The sequence below is a fragment of the Pelmatolapia mariae genome, linkage group LG12, assembly GCF_036321145.2.
Source record: "Pelmatolapia mariae isolate MD_Pm_ZW linkage group LG12, Pm_UMD_F_2, whole genome shotgun sequence".
Lineage (NCBI taxonomy): Eukaryota > Metazoa > Chordata > Actinopteri > Cichliformes > Cichlidae > Pelmatolapia > Pelmatolapia mariae.
In genome coordinates this window covers 14189402-14208736 of record NC_086237.1, presented here as the reverse complement: position 1 = coordinate 14208736, position 19335 = coordinate 14189402, and the positions used below count along the sequence as shown (strand labels likewise).

The 19335-nt window shown below is 39.6% G+C and overlaps 1 protein-coding gene across 1 annotated transcript; it reads right to left on the bottom strand.

Moving 5' to 3' along the window:
* Positions 1–1867: 1867 nt before the first annotated feature.
* Positions 1868–17852, bottom strand: LOC134638806 (glutathione hydrolase 5 proenzyme-like). The gene is made up of 12 exons (XM_063489709.1): positions 17557–17852; positions 13576–13703; positions 13394–13501; positions 8119–8296; positions 7870–8030; positions 7495–7641; positions 7232–7362; positions 5134–5318; positions 4875–4966; positions 3300–3406; positions 3013–3123; positions 1868–2927 (listed from the first exon to the last, which is right to left on the bottom strand). The coding sequence occupies exons 1-12, from the start codon at positions 17778–17780 to the stop codon at positions 2790–2792; spliced, it is 1710 nt and encodes a 569-aa protein (XP_063345779.1). The 5' UTR covers positions 17781–17852; the 3' UTR covers positions 1868–2789.
* Between the last annotated feature and the right edge of the window lie 1483 nt (positions 17853–19335).

Genomic DNA, 19335 nt, shown 5'->3' with positions numbered 1-19335 from the left:
AGAGATGATATGATATATGTGATTGACATTTTACCCTAAACTGTAAAACTTTGCTATTAGAGCGTGTGCAAAAGGGTGTAACTATTGCACTGTGTACTGTACAGTAGAAGGAGTTGCTGCTGTTGCAGAATGTGGCATGGTGGAATAACTGAGAGAATCTCCCACTAAACATTGGGTTGGCATTATTGTTCATTTTAATAATTGCATGCTTTGGTGTTTTGTGGGATACAGGCCATGCCCATGTAAGTGTGGAAAATCTGCTCTAGTTCAGCTGCCAGCTATTTGGAGTTGTGTACAGAGAGTAGTTGATTAGTAATGTTGTGAGCACTTCTCTATCTATCTATCTTCTTCTTCTCTATAAAGGGGAGAGAAAACAAGGAGGGACTGTTCGTTTGTTTGTTTTTTCTTTTTCTTCTCAGTAGGACACAGTTGCAGCAGGGAAGCCACTTGACATTAGAGACTCCAGTGTGAGAAATGCACTTTTTAAAGGAAAATAGTTTTAACCTGGCCTGAAAGGTTTTGCTTCTAAAAGAATGAAATGACACTGGAGGCATTCATGTGGATTTGCTGTGATCAAAAGACTGGATTGGAGACCCTCGGTGTGCTGAGTTCAAGGAGGAAATGCCTACTCTGGAATTAGGAGGTAACCAATGAGAGGAAATTGTTCAAAACTTGGAGAAGAAGAGCTTGAGAGTTGAAGTCCCAGGATCTGGTGTGGAAACCCACTCTCTAACAACACAAGGCCTGATAAGGTGGGTGGAAAGCCTTTCTCAGGAAGATGCAAGATTGATATGTGCTTGGCTACTTGTTCTTCTGAGTGACCACCTTTTCCTGTTTTAAACCAGGTTAACAACTCCAACCGTGGTGGCTTTGGGCCTTGGATTGCAGGCCAGCACTGTGTCTTCAGCCACTAGTCTTCTTTGGAGGAAAAATAAATCTTGTGTACTCCATTTTTATTGTGAGTGTAGCGGTTTCCTCCTGGTCACTATTGGAACTTATTACTTTCTTGTATGGAGGCCAAGACCTCACCCACCTCCAAAAATAGAAATGATGTCCTGTAGAGTGCAGTCCAGTTTATTTTCTATGTGTACTCCAAGGTATTTATAGTCTTCCGCAATTTCCTCAGCAACCTCCTGGATTGCACAGGTTTCCTGGTCCTCCTACAATCAATTCTTTGGTCTTTGTCACATTGAGCTGCAAATGATTCTGCTTGCACCACGTGACAAAGGAGTCAATCACAGCCCGGTACTCCATCTCAATCACCCTCACTGATGCATCCAATCACTGCTGAGTCATCAGAAAACTTCTGAAGATGCCAGGTCTCTGTGCAGCGGCTGAAGTCTGATGTAGAAAGCTGGTCCAGATGGGCATAGACACGATTGAGCAAGTAGATGATGCCGTCCTCATCTCCAAGACAGGGCTCATGGGGGGAACTGAAGGGGATACTGTTGTAGCATGAGAATAGGCTGAAGCTGGTCATGGATGAATCTTCACACTGGACGTGGTACGTGAGAAGTCAGTGCCACAAGCCTGTAATCCTGGGGTCCACCGGAACATGGCGTCTTTGGTACAGGACCGAGGCATGATGTCTTCCACAGCACTGGGATCCTCTGCAGACTCAGGTTCTTCATGAAGAGTTTATGAAAGTCTCCACAAAGCTTCAGGGCACAGGCCTTGAGGACATGGGGACTCACCCCATCTGGTTTAGCAGGCTGACTATAGGCACCACAGTCACACACAGTGCTTTAATGCACTGGACAAGACTACTCAGTATTTTCATGCAAGATTTAAAACAAAGTTTTTGAATCGTGATTTCCAAAAGGCAGCTTGGATGTAATCCAATAATGAAAACAAGGCAGACATTAAACACTGAAGAAATGACTTTATTGTACACAAAACTGAGAGTTTGAAAACAAAACATATCCGTTCAAGTCTGGGTTATCTATATCTATCAGTAAAACACATTAAACAACTATAAAAGCAAACTGTTGCTTTGCAAACTGCTTGCCTGATTAACTTTTACCCTGACCACATCAGCAGAATTACCCACACTTTATAACAGCACAACAATAGCAGGATGAACTAATAAAGCAAAAAAATCTTAATACGCAAACTGAATAAAAAAAAACAAAACAATACTAAAAAGCATTTAAATGTAGCTAGTAATATTCAGATAAAAAAAGACCTTTCTATTTGGCTCTAACAGTCTGCGAGTTCCAGCTTTGTTGATGCTGACATCCCTGTAACAGTAACTGCAGGTTATGCTGGTCTGTTTTCTTTTTTTTTTTAAACTACAAATCAATTGATGGATAACTTAGGGTACACTTTAGGACAGCCCTATTTTATCTCCCTTCTGGACAATCCAGTGGGCTAAAATTTACAAAGTAAACATGAATTTGATAAGACTTGAAAATATGAATTGTTTACTGGTGGAATGGAACATGAACTCTGTAGCTCTTTTTCCAACAGTCTTTTATATAACCAAACATCTTTGCAGTCAGTCTCGTCCTGCTGCTTAGAAAGAATGCAGGTTGAAGAAACAGGCATGGGCTTCACATTTCAACCTATTCAATGTGTATCAAAAACCAAAATGAACAAATATTTAAAAGGTCATATTGATTTTTTTATTTTTATTTTAAAAAGACGGATATCAACAGCAACCCCTGAAATTTTTCATTTTCAAACTTTTTTAGACACATGAGTAAAGCATGAATGATCTATCAGTTAACAGACGAATATAGATTGTCCAATGTTGTAAAGCCATGCTGTATAACTAACATCACTGACTCTCAGTAACCAGCTGCTTCACCTTTTTTCCTTTCATCAGACCATGCAGAGATACAGCTGTCCGCCTTTTCCACAGCGTTAACTGTGTTGTAGAATTTTGCTACTTTATGTCCCTTAGCTTCAAGACCATCAACTATATCCTGCAGGGCAAAGAGGAGAGAGACTCAGATGGAACAAGAGAAATAGAACAAGGCATTTATCATTTGAATACACTGAATATATTACCTTTTCAAGCTTCGATTCAAGTTTTACTTCACTTTGATAGTCAACAAAAATGACAGGAGTATCAATTGCCTCCTCAAGGCTCTTTCCAAACCAAAGGTGGTTCATGACCGCCTTGAAGAGAAAAAAAAATTCTATGAGATGAGAAAGTGATCATTACAGGATAAATTAGGATGAAGAATCTTGTTACTATGGGCCAAGCTTAAACAGCAAAGACGGGCACCAGTCTGCATCAATTTATTTTATTTCATATGTAATGGCACTTTTGTGTGTTTACCATGCATACGTACCGAGGCCACTGCCGGTGGAATCATTTCAGAACCAGACCCTCCAATCACCAGCGTCTTCGACGGAGACTTCAGCACAGATGGGGACATATTGGAGGGAGGCCGCTCCCCTGAGAAATACAACAAAGACCTTGAATTGCAGGACAAAACTAGAAAGCAGTCAGTATCTGGTGTGGCCACCATTTGCCTCACGCAGTGCAACACATCTCCGTCGCATTGATCGGGTTGTTGATTGTGGGCTGTAGAATGTTGGTCCACTCTACAATAGCTGTGCAAAGTTGCACATACACCTGCCCATACCAGAACTCCACCGCCACCATGGGCCGCTCGATCCACAATGTTGACGTCAGCAAACCGGTCACCCACACGAGGTCACACGCGCTGTCTGCCATCTGCCCTGAACAGTGAAAACCGAGACTCATCCGTGAACAGAACGCCACTCCAGCATGCCAGACGCCATCAAATGTGAGCATAAGTTGGTTACGACAACAAACTGCAATCAGGTCCAGACCCTGATGAGGACGATGAGCATGCAGATGAGTTTGCCTGAGACGGTTTCTGACAGTTCGTGCAGAAATTCTTTTGTTATGCAAACCGATTGTTGCTGCAGCTGTCCGGGTGGCTGGTCTCAGACCATCCTGGAGGTGAACATGCTGGATGTGGAGGTCCTGGGCTGGTGTGGTTACACGTGGTCTACGGTTGTGAGGCCAGTTGGATGTACTGCCAAATTCTCTGAAACGCCTTTGGAGATGGCTTATGGTAGAGAAATGAACATTAATTTCATGGGCAACAGCTCTGGTAGACATTCCTGCAGTCAGGAGTACCCTGAGAGAACTCACACAAGCATGTGGAGAACATGCAAGCTCCACATGGGCGGTGGGATCGAACTCAGGGCCTTCTTGCTATAAGGCAACACCGTGCCACTGTGCTGCCCTTTCTATAAATAAGTGACTATAAATATCCATATACTGTCAAATCACAACAGCACATTTATATTATAAGGTTAACCCCCTTCAATAGAGACAAAACCCAACAATAAGATGAGCAAGTACTTGGTGACAGTGGGAAGGAAAAACTCCCTTTTAACAGCAAGAAACCTCCAACAGCACCAGGCTCAGAGAGGGGCAGTCATCTGCTGTGACCAGCTGAAGAGTGAGGTGAGGAAGACAGGACAGATTTAGAGAGCTTATGTAATTTGTGTTTATAGAAGTTGACTCAGAGCTCAACTGTGCCTGTTTTTGAACATTCAAAACAAGGCTATGGCATTTAATGGAAAATGCAATTTTAATCTAAATCTATATGATGTGCTTCAATTTGGTAGATTTGTTGATTGTTTTCATGTATGGTCAGATGATGCGTCACAATAAATTATGAAATGCCATTTTCTCTTCTCATTTCCTCAATGGTGCTATTTTGCTATTATTAGAAATAACTTAAAGAAATATGTCCTGTCAGGAAAATAATTTCAAGAAAAAAAATTAAACTCTTTGTGGTATTAGTTTTGAAATAATCCGCCTTCCTCGTCTGATTTGTATTTAATAAAAAATAAATGTAAAAAGTATCCTGCTGATCTCCTACCGGGAGATGTGCTATTAGTTCTACCACAGAAGTCAGTCAGCTGGTTGTTGAGAATGATTCCAGTGCTTGGAGAGAGGACGTTGGAGCCAAATCTGTAAAGAATAAACATTAAATTAACTACAACACCAAGACACTCTTTGTAGTATAGAAATAGTCTAAAAATAAGTTCCTCCATAATCTCTTAAATCTTCAGTTTCCAGAAAGAAAAATATCTGATAGCTGGTTTCTAACAGTGAAACAGAATAATGCAGGTACTGACTCGTCGTTGATGCTGCTAGTGACAGACACAGCAGATCCATCTGCAGCCACTACAGATACATGTGTGGTGCCGATGCTGTCTAGATAAGAGTTGATGCCGTAATACTGGGGATCATGAGTCTTGTCGCTGTTGATCAAGCTCCGTTTATTGTCTGCAAAGCTATCCTCTGTCAAATTCTTTGCCATCTGTGTGAAATACAGAGAATTAATGAAATGAATTAATAAAACTAATTAATAATGGATTGTATTTATATAGCGCTTTTTTAGACTCTCAAAGCGCACTATTCATTCACTCTCACATTCACACACTGGTGGAGGCAAACCGCAATTGTAGCTGCCCTGGGGCAGACTGACAGAAGCGAGGCTGCCATATCGCATCATCGGCCCCTCTGGCCAACACCAGTAGACAGTAGGGTGAAGTGTCTTGCCCAAGGACACAACGACCAGGACAGACAGAGCTAGGGATCGAACCGGCAACCTTCAGGTTACAAGATGAGCTTCCCAACCCCCTGAACCATGGTCAATAAGCACATTACAGAAAATACATTGCTGTCAAGAAAATTAACAAATTACAGCCAAATATTAACAGAATTTTGATCATTGATGCATCACTGATGCTGCTGGTGACCAACACAGCAGGAGCATCTTCAACCAGCACAGACCAATGTGTGGTACTGATGCTGTCCAGATATGAGGTGAAGGTGTAATTAATACTAGGGGGTTATGATTCTGGTTAGCAATCAAGCTCCACATGTGACTGGCAATGATATATTGAAAATGATATGTTGAAACATCACATTACACAAAACGGACAAATCCTAAAATGATAATAATACACATTAAAATACTTAGAGACAAATATTAAAGCAATTTAGGTTTATGTGCTTTGAAAACTTTTATTCATACTTAAATGTTTCAAATGTTTCATCAGAATTATGCTGAAAGGAAAATGCAAAGTTACTGGGAAATTTTTTACAGTACTCTAAACAGACCTGTAAAGCACACCCTTAGTGCTTCTATAAGAACTTTAATTGTAAGTAGCAGCCAGGTACTGATAATCAAATGCCCTTGATTAGCTGATAATTAGGAAGGGTGAACACCTCTGTAAAAGCACTTTGTTAACACAAAGTCAGAATCTCACCAGCAAATTAACTCAAAGTCCGACTGTGCAAAGCTCAGAGATATTACAAAAAACTTCACATCTGTTCGCACCTCAACTCATTATCAGTGTTCATAAACTGACTGTGGTGGGGTGTGGTTTGTCGATAACTGCAGGCAAGGGGTGGAGCAGTGGGTTCAGGCAGAGCAGAGGCTCATTATTTTCATCATGTCCCCCCTATTTTAGTAACACACCAGGGCCTGGAGGCAGAGGTGGCAAGTAGAAGTAACTAGTGTTAAAAACTTGAGTGAATCTGAGTGAAGTTAGCTCTCTTTCTTTTCTCTCCCTGTGAAATACAGCAGCTGGACCTTTAGCTGGCAACACACAAACTGCACAGAAACAATTTGTGTGTTTGCTGATGTTTGGTGAGCTGATAGAAACATTGCACAGCCTCTTGTGATTAATAAATGAATAGGATTACCTTTCATGTGTTATGTTTCGACTCAAATCGGTTTGATGAAAGCTCACAGTGATGAAATAATAACCTCCTTCAAATGCTTTAAAGCAAAAGTACTGAGCCTATTTTTAAAGTGTAAGGAGTTGAAAGGACAGACGTTTGTTTATAAACGTAGGGAGCAAAAGTAAAAAAAATAAAAACTCAAAGTACAGATACGTGAAAATTCTGCTTAAGTACAGTAACTAAATATTTGTACTTCGTTACTTCCCACCTCTGCCTGGAGGAGAGTGGGTGTAGCTGGATTTTTCAAATATACTGATAATTATAAAGTAAATAGGTACATTTATAATTATAAGTAAATTTTGTTAACAATACTAATTTTATTCTCATATTGAAACCAGGGCATCCCTTTTAAATATTTTACACTATATATTTTGTGTTTTGTGATGTGATATTGCTACTTTTACTTGTTTAGTCACTTAAATAGAATCATATCATATGCAACAAAGCAGGTGCAAATCTGTAGGATTTTGAGATACTTACTTTGTCTGGCCTGAACTTTGGATCTAGGATATGTTTCTTTAATCCATTGGCAAATTTTAAAGCTTCAATATAACGGTGATAAAACAAAATCTTTTCATCATTCGTCTTAGGTTCTGAATTCATTTTGTATCCTGAAAATATAAATAATTGTTATTTATTTTATTTAAAACATCATTTCTTAGTGTATCACATTTGTAAAGATTGATAAGGATCATTTTCTTATATGAAACAAACTCTACATGCTATAAGCAACAATCAGGAACCTTTCATGATGTTGAGGATGAAGCTGAGGATGGCTCCTCCTGAAGGGGGTGGAGGGAAGTACAGCTTATACTCTCCCAAAGAAATATTCCACGCATCAGTCACATTAGCTTCATACGATGCCAAGTCCTCCAGTGTGAGTGTTCCTCCTGAGCAAAAACAGTGAAACAAAAGATTCTGCTGAGCAAAAATGAACCCAATGCATTTCATAATCAAGACTTTGAATGGATCCAGACAGATCACAGTGTAGCCTGTGAGGGATCATGATAGATTTTTAAAGAACCAACTGATTTTCTAATTTGTAATTAGATCATTGTGCCTGGCAGACATAGAAAATTGTTAGAATAGAGAGCAGCATGAAACCTGTCTGATAATACCTGCTTTCTGTATGTCACTGATTAAATTCTTTGCTATTGTTCCGTTGTAAAACACATCTGGTCCCTCGTTTGCGATCGTCTCCAAAGTGTCAGCCAGTTTCTCAAATTTCACAGTATCACCGGTCTTAAGCAGGTTCCCATTTTTATCTAAATATAACTCCCTAAAAGACAAAGACAGTGAAATAAAGCTGAAAAATTCATTGTTTGCTCTTCGTATTTTTGAAATCACATTGTGGGTGTATTTCATACCGTAGTGACGTGTTACCAATGCGTGGGATGTGTTGACCTTGGTAGTAAGGAATAGGGAATCCTTCTCTGGCTAATTTGATGGTCGGCTGAAAGAGGTCGGCCCACGGCAACTTCCCATAAAGCCGGTGTGCCGCTTCATAACCTCGAATTTCCCCAGGAACCCCAATCCATCTGCTATCTGGTCAGATAGATAATGGATAGTCAGTGCTGGAAAGTAACTCATACATTTGCTCCTGTTTTGAGTAAACTGTAAGGTTTAGTGATCTGAGATGACATTTGTTATAATTTGGTACTTTGGAAATACACTACTTTTAAAATGTGTGTCCGTTTATAAATAATTATGTTAGAGATAACATTTTTCATCTTACAGTTATTTTTAGTTTATTTCACTATATTTACACTATTTCTGGCTTATAGAAGCATTTAGCATATCTTATACTTACTTTTATTACTGTTTATGCAGCCTGTGTGCAGGAGTGTAGCACAGAACTCTGGGCCCCATAAATAAATGTTTTCTGTAGCCCCCTTTCTTTTCTTGATCCATCTTTCCCACACATATTCTAATTTCTATTTTCTTTATTTTTTTATGTCTGCCACAACTGAACAGCTCCAAGAAATACTCCCAGTTCTTATTGCTGTCCATCCCATACTCAAATGCTTTCAAAAGATGCTTCTTAACAGAGACTATGCTCATTCTATATATGGATCCACAGCTTCCCTTCAAGTCAACACACTATAGAGGATGCTTTATGTGACGATTATATCTTTTACTCTATGAAGACTTTATGTGTGAACATTCTCTGCAGACTCGCATTGATAATTCTATTACAGGTGGACAGATCAATCCAAATGTCAATAGTATCGATACTAGAGATAGCACGATACCACTTTTTTAATGTCCGATACCGACATTATAAATTTGGATATCTGCCGATACCAATATGGTAAATAAATAAATGGTAAATGGCCTGCATTTGTATAGCGCTTTACTCAGTCCCTAAGGACCCCAAAGCGCTTTACACTACATTCAGTCATTCACCCATTCACACACACATTCACACACAATATGAATGCGATATAGTGTATTTTATAATCAATAAAACTGTTTTTTTTAATATCTTGCTGCATTTTGTATACGTTCATACTCAAGTTTTAAAAAACAAAACACTAAAGCTATTCTGTTATACCTTTATGCAAAAAATACACTGCACCCAAAATTGTCAGGGCTCTGTGTGTGGGCAGGCAGAGGTGAAGATCCAAATGCAGGACTCGGAGACTGAATGCAACTCAAAAACCACAGTGTTATTGCTGGGAGAAAACAAAACAGAACAGAAACCAAACCAGGGAAACCACAAACTGGAGCACACAGGCAAAATCTGAGGGTACGACACCGACACAGACACAAACAAACACGGGGCTTAAATACACTGAGGCGTAATCAGAGAATGGAAAACAGGAGGGAGACACAGCTGGGAGAGATTAGGGCTAACAAGACAGGGGGAGCGAAGCTAGACACACTGACATAAGACATAACCCTTCAAAATAAAACAGGAAACAATTCACAAAGATCCAGACTAGACACAGAACTAGACCTACACTAACCATGAGACACAAAACCTAAGAACTGAACCCTAGACCAGAATAAACTGAAACATAAATTTATAATAATAATCAAAACAGGATAACTAAAGAATAAGAAATAAATCACAATACATAAGAATTCCAAAAAACATAAGAAACTGAAAATGCTGGGTCAACATGACCCAGAACCGTGACAAAAATATTTCATAGTTCAGCAATACTGATCAATCTAATAAACTTGAACCTACACCATCCTCCCTATTGTGATATTTTAAAGAGTACTTAGCGGAAATATTAAACAACCTAAATAATAGGATTGCCAATTCCCAGCAAAAAAAACAATAGGGAACGCTCTGCTTCATGATGCTTAGTCGACGTAATCGTCTTTAATTTAATGCATGTGTAAAACAAATGCACAGAAATCAATTTTATTTTTCTACAATAATTAAATAGACTCAACATCTTTCTTCTACAGAATTGCAGACTGCACAGATGGTATCTTCCCAAAGGAAAAGTACTATAGCTTACTAGGGTATATTAGACTTAATAGTTACTATATACAATAATGAACTTCTATACATTTTACATCAGATGAAAACTTTGGGTGTAAGATTCAGATAATTATTTATTAAGGTAGACATTTTAAATGAGAATAAGAAAGAAAAGTATTTCTTTGTGCCCCCCTTTCCCTGTTAATGCCCTACCTGGCCCCCGTGGCAACACTTTGCTAGACCCGCCCCTGCACAGTTACCAGCTGTCAGCTACGTAGGAAAGGATCCTGGTGTAGAAAGTAATATTAAATACATTCTAACAACAGCTTATCAAGTTTAAAGGTGCTGCTGTTGTTTATCTGCTGGTTTCCTCTTTCTGGCGTAAAGTGGGCGATAAACAAACAAGAGAGACGGACTCGCGACAGAAAAGCCGATGAGCTGATCATTGATCAGTTTCATTATGAAGTAGCAACACGAGAGGGAGAGAGAAGAGGCAATCGCTCCATATATCAGTTGTTAAGCTTAACGTGGGAATGCTTTACAAACATTCAGAGATGAACTTACACACTTGCTTTACTTCTCTGGGATAGCTTTCTCAGAGATGAAATGCCAGTGTGGTACCATGTAGCGAGGCTCCAAATGCTCAACCAGACCCCCGAGAGGTGTGCACGCCACAGCCGCTCTATCACGTGACGCATACTGCTCCGACGTGCTAAGGTCATGAGCTGGATTACGGCATGTCGCAAGTTTTGTGGGCTACTTTTGTGATATTTAATGGATCGGATTACATTTTTTATTTCTCTCCGATATTTGATCCAGTAATTTAGGTTAGTATCGGACCGATACCGATACGCAATATCGGATAGGTCCATCCCTAATTGATTACACCACTGATATCAGTATGGGATCGATCCTAACACAACTCAAATTTGAATTTGTTTCTATCCTCAAAGTTCAGTATGTGTCCTACTGTCCATCCATTCATACTTCCTCCACCACAATTCAGGGTTGTGGGGGCGGCTGGAGCCTATCCCAGCTGTCTTAGGGTGAGAAGCGGGGTACACCCTGGACAGGGCGATTTGGCAAATGCGCAATGATTCAGCTCAAAAATCACGACACACTGCTCTCCCCTACATAAGCTCCCTTTATAGGTTAAAAGTACTGGTATCAGCAATACTGCTCTTATTTTAATTTGTATCGGAGTGATATCAAAATTTGTAGTATTGCACAGACTAAATTTTATTTCAAGTACGTAAAAAGCCATGTGGTTACGGGTTATTTTGAGTTTAGAAATTATTATTATACACATAATTTGGTGGAAATGTAATATAATAGGACACTTTAGGACACTATTGAAGCTCTGCCACAGTCAACTTTCATTGTGCTCTGGGCTGCAATTGCTTATTAATCCTTTTTGTCTTTTAACAAATGTATTTAATAAATTTAATAAAGGCATTCATTGGAACCAATTTGCCTCAGTAGTGTCTCTTCAAACCTATGTATTTTTTTGGGGGGGGGGGAGGGGGGGGGCTAGTCTGAAACCACACGCTCTTTATATTTCCTAGGGGTGAAATTCCCCTAGGTGGCGCTGTAGCATTTTAATCATAACACCACCACGCCACAGCAGTAAGCATATACTTGCTTTTTCATGGTTCAGTGTGCCATCCACAAATTGAAATTCTCTATCATGTAAAAAAAGAAACCCATACATGAACATGATCCAGAAATGCAGCTGTCTTCTCTGGGCTAAAGCTCATTCAAAAAGGACTGAGGCTAAGTTGAGAACTGTTCTAATGTCAGACAAATCAAACAGGAAAGGGCTTTAACGTTGTTAAGACCTGTGTCAGAAAGTCTCCTTATATTTCGGTTTCATTGTTATATTTGTAGTGGTGATTTCTTTATCAATAAGTTATCAATAAGTTATCAATAAGTTTTCCACTTTGTTCTCACTGTTTGCTGGATGTTGATGTCACATGCTTTTACAACAGTCCCGCCGTACTAAGAGTCCTAAGCACATTTTTCCATGAGTGCGGGGGAGTAGCGATTTTCCAGCCGTGTGTGTTCCTGCGCAAAGAACCTTCCTGCGTCAGAACCTTTCTAGCTCTAAGGGTCAATTCCCAAATTTATAGAATGGATATAACTCTGACGTTAATTTCGGGAAGTTGTTAGAAATCTGTGGTATTATGGTGCTAAAGTATACATCTCCACTGAGGAGAACTAGGAGGAGACGGATCTATACGTTGACATATTCTTTACATCCTTTTGGGGTTTTATATTAGGAGTAGCGGATCATAGGACATTTACATGATATGGAGTATGTCAGGAGATTTGATCGATATTGGTAGAAGCATGTGACTTTCACCGTAGCCAACACGGGTCGGATTTGTGTATAGCAGTGAGGTAATTTGGCCACTAGAGGGCTCTGATGATCACCTAATTGCTGATCTTTACTAGTGTAGAGATATTAGGCCTTTTCTGTTGCTTGGGATATGCAGATACTCCTGTTTTCTGCCTGTTTAAAATGGCACTGTGAGATTTCATTAAGCCAGAGCATTTAGTTGATCATTTATGTTGTAATTCATTATTGGTGTATGATGTTGAAAAGTAATGATTGTTATAGTTGTCATGTAATAATTGTTATTCTCCCTGATTTCTTGTTATTTAGAACCACACACATACGCACCCCCATACTCTGAGTATGCCAAGTGCTGTACTACTGGCCTGCTGTTCAATCAGTTAATGTTCATTAAAGTATATCTGGAAAGCACTCTCTGTGCCCCACTCTAGGACCGGAGTTCTTGTCCTGAGGGAGCTATCACACCGGCATCCCAGAGATAACTCTCTAACAACCTGTTTGGAGAAAGACCTAAATACTTCAATCTCTCTGGCTGTTTCTGAAACTAAGGAGCATGTGTTTCAGGGTGTTTATGTTCGATTATTCTGATAGCGTCATATATGAAACTGACTCATTGTCTTTAATAACTGCCGACAGCCAAACCCTTCGTAGTGGTTTGCTTTATCTCTCTCTTTTTCCTTTTCTTTGTTATTATCCCAGTTTTCCTTTCTTGAGGAAAGACATGACACATAGTGTGCATTAGCAGTCCCCTAAACAGAATAAATTAGTTATGGCATAAAAGTGAGTCCAAGAGCAGATTAGACAAAACCATTATAAATATTAGCATTATGGTAGAAAAACAGCCCACCTTGTGGCCACTCCATGGTCCACTCTGTGGTTTTAGGACACGACTTAAGCAGATCAGAGTTCCCCTTTCTGGGGACAGTCTCTCTGGAGGTGATGATTTTCACTTTACCTTTGAAAAGATGACATATTATTATGTTATTCCCCTGCAGGGCTGAGCTAAGAGCAGCGAGGGTGTCTTGTTACCGGATCTGTCCATCACAGTGAATATGACCCCGCCTCCGATCCCCATGCACTGTGGGTTGATGATGGAGGTGCACAGCAGCGCAGCAATGGCAGCATCTACTGCAGAGCCGCCTTTCTGAAGAATGTCCCTGAAAGAGTTCACCATTATAACTTTAGTGTTATTTTTATCGTGTGTTAGGGGTGCACAATTAATTTAATTTTAATCTTTATTAAAATTGTAATGTCCCACAATTAAATTGCCATTGAAACAACGACGTGTTCCATTTTTGTTGTTATTGCATGTGCAAGGGATGCACAGTTCACTGAATTTTAGTCTCAATTACGTCCCACAATGAAATTAACCTGATCATTTGCAGACAAACGGGAGGATCTTGAAATGTATAAAATCACTTTTTTCAGGTGTCTGTGAGGAGCCTAGCATGAGCATTGAGGACAAGCTGGAGACAGGGCAGAGAGGACTGACTGAGACCACTGTAAGGTCAGTTGCAATAGTCCAAGTGGGAGGAATGAGAGCATGAATTACAATTCCACCATCTTTCACAGAAAGAAAGGCCTCAGTTTGACATGGAGCAGAGATGAGGCTGTTTTAACCACCAAGTTAAATATGTCAAAAATCACACTAAGATTTTATTTCATAGGGTTTCATATAACTGGAGAGATTGTGAAGCTGATCAGAAAGCTCTCTGATGGAACTACGCAGTCTGAGTGCTCAGTTTCAGTAGAAAAGCTATTTAAACAACTATTTAAAAGTGAAAGCAGTGCTCTGTGGATTTAATCCTGTGTTAGGTTTTGGTAATTGCACTGAACATTCACTGAATTTAAGTGAATAAGGACGAGCAACTTAATTTTGATCCAAAGATTTATACATTAGTGGGGAAGTTAAAGTTTATATCCAACGAAGCAGAAAAGACAGTTGCATTGTGTTGGCAAATTAAAAAAAGTGGAAGTAAAATGGTTACATAGTGTTTCAAACAAATAAACTGAGAAAATTATTCCTGCAGAAAGTTGTAGCAAAAAGAGGGAAAATAAGACTGAAGATTACAAGGTTTACTGAATTGAACCCTACATGACAAAAAGCTGAGTAATTAAAAAAGAAATGAAAGAATCAGAAAAATGTTGAATGTAAACTGATATTCTTTAGGGGACTGGGAAGACTTGATACTAGAATTGTGACTTAAACAAGTCGCTACCGACCAAGGAAGGTATGAATTACAACCCATGCTCCAGGTGGGCTTGTGCTAGGTGCTGATATGCATTTACATGTAAATGTTTTAGTAATATCTCTTTAAACATTTGTTTTCATGTTGGTTTGAAATAAAATATCACTGTTGTACTGCAACTTAAGTATGCATTTAAATTTAATGCTTGGGAGCGGCAAAGCGTGATATCCACAAGCAGTAGCGGTTTTAGATACGGGCGACACGAGCGGTTGCCCGGGGCGGCATCGTGGTGGGGGGCGGCATCACGGGCATCGGCAAAAAAAAAAATTGCTCGTACTCATGCTGCCCCGACATCAGCCAGCGCATATTGGGAATGGCATAGGCACCGATCGGTTTTCTGTCGCCCATTTGCCGGGAGTAAGGGCGCCCTCCGTTTGCGAGGTGCGCCTGCTGCTTGCGGCACAGAGAGGAGAGGGCGGGGCGGCGGGGGATTCTCTGGGTGGCTGGAGCAGCGTCTAATAACCAACTTGCAAAATAAAACAAAATAAAAACAAACCAACAACACGAAAACAGCAGACATTATGATACAAACGTATAATTTGCACCGATGTTTTTTCGAAATTCTATACGCGAAAAGTGAGCGCGAGAGCCCTCGGTGCGCCTGCTCGCTGCTGAAGTCAAAGTAAACTTTATTGTCATCTCCGCTACATACAGTCCAGTATATAGAGAGACGAGACGACGAGGCTCCAGTTACAGCAGTGCAAGTAAACAAACAATAAATATAAGAAGAGTAAGAAAATAAATATACACTTTAGGACCAGGGGTAAAGGGATCAATAACAATTTAAAATGTATATTTTATATTTTGTTGATTTAAAGTCTCACACAACCCGTTTTTAAAGTTTAAAAAAAAGAGAAAAGAAGAGGAGGAGTGTAGCGACTTCCACAGTCGCTAGAGGCCGGGGATTGAGCCTGCCTATTTGCCTGACGCGCTGTCAACTGTACGCAATAATGCGAGAGGTGGAATTGCTTGCTTGTTTATTAAAGTGCTTGAAAAGTTTACAGAGCAATGTGATCGGCTCAAACTCTTAAAACATCACAGCTCTAATGCAACAAGGGGAAACTCGTTGTGCTGCGGTCAACAAAAACTACGGCTACCCAGCCCTCCTCTCTGTCAAAATCAAACCAGTGAATGACAGACTGACAACGCCCTCTTAATGTCACCGCTAGCACCCACGTGACTCCCGTTACACATCACCATAGCAATCAAACAAATGAAAACCCAGTGATCATTAAAATTCAATACATTTAATTATGGCTCCTACAAGGAGAAACGAGCAAAAGATACAGGTAAGCAGATATGTCATTGGATAATGGCAGGTCATGTATCCTAAAACATTAAGAATCAGAATAGTTTCTTAATCCCTAAGGAAATTATGTGGGTTACAGTTCCTCCAAGAAGAAATGGTAAAAATAGTAACAGTAAGAGACTAAACTCCAAACAGTCTCTCCAAACACGCCCTCTGCGTGTTCGCCCGGGGCGCCAAACAGGCTAGGACCGCCACTGTCCACAAGTTGGACCAGCATGTCTATTACACACTTTACCGTGATACTGGGATATTATTCCCTATATGCCTCTATGTTGTCAGTACAAACGATGTCAATAAAATTAGTGATTTGTCAGTCAGAAACAAAACCGATATTTAGATCACTAATAAGAAACATAGTTTTAAATTGCATTACTATCATTATGGCCTTCAGATCAATCTATTGACTTTGAAGAAGAGGCCAAATGTGGCATGATATTTTTAGTCTTTATTACCGTACTTTCTACATGTTGACAATACACACCACATGTGTAAGAATCACAGTTTTTAATTATAAGGCTTTTTCTCCATTTTCGACCAATAAATAATTTAGTCGACCTTGGAGACCGTGATGGATGAAGGAAATTCTTGATAAGATTAATTAATCAATTAATATGACCGCACTGTGCACCATTACAACTCAGAATTCATTCAAAACTTTTTGAGCCGTTGTGTTTGCAGACAGAATGATCGCAGACCAAAAGCACAAACATTGTTTGTATGTATTATCCTCCGTGTCATAGGCTTAAAAGTGTAGTTCACGCTTTTATGTGTTTCTGTGTAAATGAGACAAGACAGCTGTAAAATACAATTTAAGTATACATTTGGATTTTTCATTAAATAATGTGACGATAACTAAAGTGGGTATAAAAAGCTTTAATTATGACATATATGAACTATGAAAGATGTAGCTTGATGCAGATTTTGTTGTGGACAATCCGTTTGTCAGGATTTCATTTTCAAATATAAGTTAATTTTAAAAAAAAAAGCCATCTGAGAACCTAAAGATTAACACATTTCTTAACAAATCAACTCAAAGAAAGCGACTAACAAGTCTTTTAATGTTTGTTTGTTTTTGTTTTTATTGCTTATTTTTAATGCAAGTTTTATTAACGATAATGTAATAATGTATGTCCGGTTGAATGTCTCGTAAATAGGGAAATAGCATGAAGATTTTGCATTGAGCTGTATTATGCAGATCACACTGAATTTTACCTTTTATGAAATGGCACATTGGTTTCGTAAAGAACGAGAAATTAGAATGTACTTATGAGTAGTTATCTGGTAAATAGATGTGGGGGGGGGGGGGGACATAACCGTACACTTCTGTGATGAGACGCCGTTTACGTAGTTCTCAAAGATCTTTTATCGCTAAAGTTTGCATTTGGAACAGTGCATAATATTATGTGTAATGTGGAAAAAAAAAAAGTGTCCCAAGTTTAAAATGTTACTCACCGTCCAATCTCTGAACATTTCCGGGAGTCTGCGGCTACTGCTGCTTTTGAGAAAGTGCAACTCGGACTGGGACCCTTGTCCGAAGGGACCGAGTTTAAATAGTCACCGATTGATGCAAGACATCCAACTACACCTACACAAACCAAGACTTTTACTGATACGGGAACTTTGGGGGGGCGATAACAACTCGTATTTCCCCCCTCTAAGTCCTCGTACCCAAACATCGCTGCTTTCTTCTCTGCCTAACCGTCGGTAGTTCACGTCCTCTGAAAGTCTACAGCTTGTTGATTCCCCAGATCAAGGGCGTAGATTTGGTTTTGGCATTGGTGGGGACGGATGACCCAACCACCGAACCCTGCCCCTTCCCACCCCCCCCACCCCCGCCTTATTGTCTTTGCTTCCTGATAAAAAAAAAAAAAAAAGAGGGAGAAATATACTTGCCTACATATGCTATTCTACATGCTTTTAAACCACTTAAAATCACAATTCATATTTTATATGTGAATTATATAATGTTAAATTACTATTAAACAAATGACTAATTATTTTAGACTTTAGTTTACTTCAGCCACATTCCATATGAATCAGGTATCATACAAAAATAAAAATAGCTTTAAATGCAGTCATGACAATAAAAGAATATGACTTTAAGGACTTAACAACATTACTTCAGTTATAATACACCAACATCTCTTACACATTAGCACTAATGGACCACTGAATGATCTGGTGGTTTTTGTCCATAAAACTACTCTTCTAAGATTTCCACAAAGTAAAAGATCTCTCAGCAAAATTATTCAACATTTTAGGCACACTATTGTCCCGATCAAATCAGTGAGCTGGGATTTTTATTCTAAACATGAACTACTGTTACAGCAACAGACATGGACTACTGGTGTCCCACACAACAACTCAATGTCCACTATGTGAAGGAGCCAAACACATGCCTTCTCCTCTCGTTAACTGAGATAAACTGCTGGCATATTTGTTTTACATCTATACTGTCCAGTCTCTGCTGGTGGACATGGCAACACGTTATTCATGGTTACATACAATTTTAGACTGATGTGGGCCAAAGCCTAGCACATACTTGCCAACATTCAGACCTCAGAATTAGCGAGACATTCAAAAGGGCTGTTGGGGGAAGGAGTGGTATACATATACATATATATACAAAAAACTTGAATCTAAATGTCACCGTTAATATTGTCTGGCCGGAAACAGGCCGGGGGTGTCCAAACTCAGAGGCTGTGTCCACCTGAGGACCTTGCCTTCGCGATCTAAGTGGGCCGGTGTTCTGACAAACCATCCTACTTTGGCAAAACGTCCTACCGTAGGTAGTTCCTGCACATTTCTGCTGTCACAGAGTACTTCCAGCACAAATTAAAGTAGGTAGGACGGTTTGCCACTTAACGTTGGCCATCAGAGTATGCTTGTAGCTTATATTCTTAAAGCCAGGATGGCTTGCTACTTCATTTTACCCGTTAAATTATGCTTGTAGGTAACATTCACAAAGGTAGCATGGTTTGGCAAGTAATTTCACCCGTCAGAGTATGTTTCTAGCTCTTATTAACAAAGGTAGGATGATTTGCCACTGAATTTTAGCCGTTAAAGTATGCTTCTAGCTCATATTCACAAAGGTAGGATGGTTCGCCACTGAATTTTAGCTGTTAAAGCATGCTTCTAGCTCAGATTAACAAAGGTAGGACAATTTGCCACAAAATTTTAGCTGTTAAAGTATGCTTGTAGGTCACATTCACAAAGGTAGGATGGTTTGGC